General features: G+C 30.3%; 1 protein-coding gene across 2 annotated transcripts in view; it reads left to right on the forward strand.

Moving 5' to 3' along the window:
* LOC137650223 (serine/threonine-protein kinase PAK 3-like) overlaps window positions 1-7,500 on the forward strand; it is a 27,046-nt gene that overhangs the window by 2,529 nt on the left and 17,017 nt on the right. The window contains exons 2-3 of one of the 2 annotated variants that reach the window (XM_068383467.1): window positions 3,752-3,887; window positions 6,827-7,007. In XM_068383467.1, coding sequence (XP_068239568.1) covers window positions 3,799-3,887; window positions 6,827-7,007 — 270 coding nt within the window. In that variant the 5' untranslated portion in view covers window positions 3,752-3,798. The remainder of the gene's footprint in view (window positions 1-3,751; window positions 3,888-6,826; window positions 7,008-7,500) is intronic. The other variant, XM_068383466.1, reaches the window with a different exon arrangement.

The raw sequence follows: 7,500 nt of genomic DNA on the forward strand, positions 1-7,500 counted from the left end.
GATCAGAAAATTCAAATTCTGGCTATAAAAACTCATTTCTCGAGTAGTTGTAAGAAGTGCTAAATGATCCTCAATGATCCCAGCAGTTGGCCTAAACGTTTAATTCATGCATACTACTGTTGCCGCAGTACTGCTACAGTAGTATTACTACGCCAGCACTGATACCCCACCCACATCTATGTATTGTTCCGCCATTCATAAAGTCTTTGTCATGTTTTTTCACTGTGCAATAAGCCATGGCCTTCTCAGAAATTAAGTTTAACATTAGATGATAGGTTGTTTCATTAAGCTGACAAATTATGGCAACTGGGTATGTTATTGCCGACGTTGAAGCTAAAGATAAAGTATGGTATCATTCCTTCATTGCATTATCATCTTTACTACTATTTGTTTTGCTACCTGTAGTAAATATTTTAAATGAATTATGTTCACTTTACTTCTATAGATTCCCATTAGATGTACAAATAAAACTCCTAAAACTATTCATGATTTATTTACAAAATGCAGTCATGTCCAAAACATAGCCAGCACGTTCGTACGGCCTAAGAAGAAGAAGAAAAAAAATATATCGGATGATCCGTTGGTCTGATGGAGATTTTAGCACAACAATCTTATTTTAACAAAAAAAGTTATATAAAGACTGTTTACATACAATCTCTCTCTCTCTCTCTCTCTCTCTCTCTCTCTCTCTCTCTTGGTGGCATAGTGAATAATTAATGGAAATGTTCAAAAGCCTGAATGACATTACAAGTATTATAATCATGTTACGCTAAATACAAATCAGACCATAAACATTGGATTTAAACTAGAAACTGAATAATTACCTATTCAGGCTATAATAGATATGGCCAAGGGCTTTCTCATGACTGTATAAAGTTGCAAGTCGTAAGACAAATGCAGGTTTGCAACCACGGGGGCAATTCCAAATCCTGTTAGCCATTCTTGATTGTTATGGGTTTCAGAGCAGATGGAAGAAGGTGAATGGGTGTCTGGTGGATGGGCGGGGGCAAAATTTTGTCCAAAGGTGTTTATATTGCTTACGTAATGAATGTTTTCGACTCTTGGCTCGGTATCACTGGTCATGGCGTCGGCTGGATCATTTTTACTCTATAAAAATTAAAACCATCGGGTTTAGGTTATTGATAATGCTGACAAAATTTGTGTGTGGTTGTAAAATATACATATGTCAACTTTCAGCTACACCCGATGCTTTGATAAGGAGCAAAGTCCAAAAAACCGTGTTACAGAGGCCCTGAATCTCATAGTAGTATTCGATAAAGACTTTAAATTTCCTTCAGATATTATGCTCGCACACTACTGAATTTTTAATCCACCTCTGCTAGAGTCAATAGCTGCAGTATAACAATATATTAATTCTGTTCCCTTACACTCCACAAAAACATCTATTATTCTACCTGAGTCACACATATTATCCAAACTTTATTCCTGATCATATTCGCTCTCGGTGCTATCCCTCTGCAAATACAGTTTTTCTTCCATTATCAATGTTCAGTGGTTTATTCTCTGCATTTATCAGCCATTTTGCATTACGCTCATTAACCAATATTAGTTTATAATAAATTCGTGCTTTTATCTACAGGCCTTTTTATGGTTATTGGCATCCGTCTATATATTGTATTTATAAGAAAACTATGGTAATATAACACCTTAGTTGACAATATTTTTGCACCACTATTAACTTTCCTTTTTATGAGCCTCAGTACAGACTTCACTTTATTCAGATTTAGTAAACTCTAAGCAATTTATCCTTTTTTACCAAACATCAAACTATTATTTACATATCTTGATCCATTTACTAATAAGCTTTTTCTCTGGCCATGAATTCCATATATAAATTTTTCCCCATTTAGTATTATTATTATTATTATTATTATTATTATTAGTATTATTATTATTATTATTATTATTATTACTTGCTAAGCTACAACCCCAGTTGAAAAAAAAAAAAAAACATTATGCTATAAACCCAGAGACTCCAAAAGGGAAATTAACCTAGTGAGGAAAGGAAACAAGGAAATAAGAGAAGTAATAAACAATCAAAATAAAATATTTTGATAACAGTAACAACACCAAAATAAATATTTCATACATAAACTCTAAAGCTATAACAAAACGAGAGGAAGAGAAATGAGATAGAATAGTGTGCCCGAGTGTACCCTCAAGCAAGAGAACTCTAACCCAAGACAGTGAAAGACTATGGTACATAGACTATGGCACTACCCAAGACTAGAGAACAATGGTTTGATTTTGGAGTGTCCTTCTCTATTTCAAAGTTCCAACATGACTGTCTCTTTACATGAGCTCCACTTCCTTATTCGATCATTCTCTCATGCCTCATCTGCTTAACCAATGTCTCTTGTTAACTAAAGGTTATTCTGTTATATGTCATTTACCCTTATAAAAAGGGTTAATTATTTCTCTTACTCTTTCCTGTAGCCTGGAAATGAAATATATCTACAAATCATATTATTATTATTATTATTATTATTATTATTATTATTATTATTATTATTATTACTTGCTAAGCTACAACCGTAGTTAGAAAAGCAGAATGCTATAAGCCCAGGGGCCCCAATAAGGATAAAAGCTTATCACATATTGATAAATATAAACTTTAAACTTAAAAATAAAGATGAAAAAATAATAATTGATGTACAAGCATATCTTGACGTGCACGATCATGCTTATCTGTGACTCATGCATTCTTATCAGATACAAATCCTCCTTCAGATAGCGAACTACCTGTGCCATGGATGTGGGTTGGTGTATGACTTAAGAAATTTCAGGTGAAAGGATTTAGCACCAAAAAAATTCCTCTCTTTGTGTAGTTGAAGAATAATTAGCTTATCCGTTACTCCGAGAATATGTATATATATATATATATATATATATATCTATATATATATATATATATATATATTATATATATATATATATATATATAGATATATATATATATATATATATGAATATATCGTTTATTCATTTCCTTATTTCCTTTCCTTATTGGGCTATTTTTTTCCTTTTGGAGCCCGTGAGCTTATAGAATCTTGCTTTCCCAACTAGGGCTGTAGTTTAGCTAGTAATAATAATAATAATAATAATAATAATAATAATAATAATAATAATAATATATCATATCTATATGATTAAATCTATTCTTAGAATAGTTTTCTTTTGTTTTGTCAAGAGAGAAATTCAAGTTATATTATTTTCATTCCTTTTGAGTGATGATATATTTTAATACATAACATCTACTGTAACTACTACCTTTTTTTCCGATTTTTTGTCTTGTTACACTACTTCCCTTTTAGTATTTTTATTTTTCTAGTTCATCCAATCGTTCACTGTCAATTCCTTTCCATAAAAGCCTATTATTATTATTATTATTATTATTATTATTATTATTATTATTATTATTATTATTATTATTATCATTGTTGTTGTTGTAGTTGTTGTTGTTTTTGTTATTATTATTATTATTATTACTATTATTATTATTATTATTATTATTGCTATTGTTGTTGTTCTTGTTATTACTATTTTTACATGCCGAGCTACAACCCTAGTCGGAAAAACAGTAAACAATAACCCCAAGGGTTCCAACAAGGTAAAAGACCCCACTGAGGAAACATTAACCGCACAGGAGTACTGCAATAACTAATAGATAACCTTTCCTTAGCACTTCTCGCCATCAAACAATCCTTGACTAGGAAATAATTAAAAGCAGACTTTTCTCTCTATTTCCAGTGAGTGTCGCATCAGTAAACAGACGCCATGTCGACGAGGAGGAAACCAGGTTTGAGAACAACCAACTTCGGGAAGGAGAATCCTCCAGCACCGCCAGCTAGAAACTCCTCTATGATGTAAGCTTCATACATTTCGTACTTTCAAATATCAAGGTTCAATATGATGTGAATAACTGATACATATAGAAATTGAGAATGATAATTGATAAGATTGTGTTTATGTGTGAACCAGAGGGGAGATATATTATTATTATTATTATTATTATTATTATTATTATTATTATTATTATTATTATTATTATCACTAGCCAAGCTATAACCCTAGTTGGAAAAGCAAGAATCTATAAGCCCAAGGGCTCCAACAGGGGAAAAAAAAAGCCTAGTGAGGAAATGAAACAATTGATAATTGATAGATTTGTGTTTATGTGTGAACCAGAGGGAGATATATTATTATTATTATTATTATTATTATTATTATTATTATTATTATTATTATTATTATTATTATTATTATTAATATTATTATTATTCTTATTATTATATTATTATTATTATTATTATTATTACTAGCCAAGCTACAACCCTAGTTGGAAAAGCAAGATGCTATAAGCCAAAGGGCTCCAACAGGGAAAAAAAAAAGCCTAGTGAGGAAATGAAACAAGGAAATAAATAGACCATTTAAGAAGTATTGAAAAATTAAAATACAATATTCTAAAAAACATCAAATACATTAAGACATTAAAACGCGTAATGAGCAATATGTATTGATATTGTTATATTCACAAGAAGAGTCCAAACCGCTATTACTGTAACATATGATATTCAATACAAGTGTGCGTGATCCGTGAATAATGACGGCTAAATATTTATATAGATATCATGCACATACACGCATACGCAATCCCCCCCCCCCTCCCCCTTCTCTCCTGGGTATGACTACCCCTCTCCCTCTTTACCCGAGGGAAGGGGAGAGCTAAGTGTGACCGGATATATATATATATATATATATATACATATATATTTATTTATTTATTTATATATATAGAGTATATATATATATATATATATGTATGTATATATATTTATATATGTAAATATATGTGTATATATATGTATATATAAAGAGAGAGAGAGAGAGAGAGAGAGAGAGAGAGAGAGATTTACTCTTTATTATATACGGAAGATTATAAGCATCATTCCTGGCAAGTTATTTTCTATCTAATCTGAACGTAAAACAAATAAATTCCTCCTTAGTTATCATATACTAGTATACCCGACCCGTCAAAAATTACTCCTGAATATCTAGATACATATGCACGCACACGCACAGTAATTCAACTCTTCCCACCCCCTCTCCCTTTCCTGACTACAATCCGCTGGTTTGGCAATTTGTGGGAGAGTGTGGTTTCCGAGTGTACCTCTTGGAGGACCTCCTTTCACCAAGATATGAGTACTTTCCCTCCCACTGAGCGTGATAAGATATATATATATATATATATATATATGTATAAATCTATATATACATATATATATATATATATATATTTATATATATAAATATATATATATATATATTTATATTTATATATATATATATATATATATATATTTATAGCCAAACACTTGCTCTTTATTTTATAAGTGAGATGTATATTTCTAAGAACAAGTGTGTGCATGTATATATATATATATATATATATATATTTATAGCCAAACACTTGCTCTTTATTGTATAGGTAAGATGTATATTTCTAAGAACAAGTGTGTGCATGTATATATATATATATATATATACCCAGACACTTGCTTTTTATTGTATAGGAGAAATATGTATTTTCAAGACAAAGTGTAACATCTATAAGTCAGTTTTCATAGACGTCAAGAATGCGTATTCTTGCCAATCTTTTCATCATCAAATGATATTCTCTGCTGAAATGTACCCAGTAGACGAACTGGTTTTCTCAAGGTTATGACTCACCGGGAACTCTTCCTTGTATTTGAGGAAGTTGCCATATACTTCCAGGCAGTGTATTTCCTCGAATTATTATTATTATTATTATTGTTATTATTATTATTATTATTATTATTATTATTATTATTATTATTATTATTATTATTATTATTATTATTATTATTATTATTATTATTATTATTATTAGCTAAGTTACTAGCTAAGCAAGATGCTATAAGCCCAAGGGCTCCAATAGGGAAAAATATCCCAGTGAGCAAAGGAAATAAATAAACGATAAAAGAAGTAATGAACAATTAAAATAAAATACTTTAAAAACATTAACACCATTAAAACATATTTCACATATAAACAATAAAAAGACTAATATCAGCCTGTTCAACATAAAAACATTTGCTGCAAGTTTGAACTTTTGAATTTCTATATCGTTTATCAAAGAAATAAGTCTTTCTCTAAGCCCTGGTAGATTTTTATTAACACTGGGTCTTATTTAACACTGTACTTTATGAAATTATTATTATTATTATTATTATTATTATTATTACTGTTAATAATAGTAATAATAATGATATTAATAATAATAATAATAATAATAATAATAATAATAATTATTATTATTATTATTATTATTATTATTATCATTATTATTATTATTATTATTATTATTATTATTATTATCATTATTATTATTATTATTATTATTATTATTATTATTATTATTATTATTATTATTGATAGCTAAGCTACTGGCTAAGCAAGATGCCATAAGGCCATAAGCTCTAACAGGGAAAAATAACCCAGTGAGCAAAGGAAATAAATATTCTATATAAGAATTAATGAACAATATTATTATTATTATTATTATTATTATTATTATTATTATTATTATTATTATTATTATTATTATTATTATTAATCATGATAATAGTAATAATAATAATAATAATAATAATAATTATTATTATTATTATTATTATTATTATTATTATTATTAATATTATTACTATAATTATTATTGTTGTTGTTGTTAATATTTTTTTTCACTCTATAATTGGTATTGATATACGTACTATGTTCTTTGACGCAGAGGAGACAACAATGGATTTAGATTAACGAGCAGACCACTACCTCGGACGCCGGAGCCCGAGAGACGAATCATACCTCGAATAAGGCACCGAAGAAATAGAACACTCCCCAATATTTCCCTTCCTACAAATGTCACTCACGTGGTCCATGTGGAGTTCAACCCAGTCACTGGAGACCTTGAGGTAGGTCGATGTTGTAGTTCAACCCAGTCACAGGAGACCTTGAGGTAGGTCGATGTTGTAGTTCAACTCAGTCACTTAAGATCTTGAGGTATGTCGATGTTGTAGTTGCAACTCAGCCACTTAAGACCTTGAGGTATGTCGATGTTGTAGTTCAACCCAGTCACTGGAGACCTTGAGGTAGGTCGATATTGTAGTTCAACCCAGTCACTGGAGACCTTGAGGTAGGTCGATGTTGTAGTTCAACCCTGTCACTGGAGACCTTGAGGTAGGTCGATGTTGTAGTTCAACCCAGTCACTGGAGACTTTGAGGTAGGTCGATATTGTAGTTCAACCCAGTCACTGGAGACCTTGAGGTAGGTCGATGTTGTAGTTCAACCCTGTCACTGGAGACCTTGAGGTAGGTCAATGTTGTAGTTCAGCCCAGTTATTGGAGACCTTGAGTATGTCGATGTTGTAACTCAGTCACTGGAGACCTTGAGGTAGGTCGATCTTG

The sequence above is a fragment of the Palaemon carinicauda genome, chromosome 11 (assembly GCF_036898095.1).
Source record: "Palaemon carinicauda isolate YSFRI2023 chromosome 11, ASM3689809v2, whole genome shotgun sequence".
Lineage (NCBI taxonomy): Eukaryota > Metazoa > Arthropoda > Malacostraca > Decapoda > Palaemonidae > Palaemon > Palaemon carinicauda.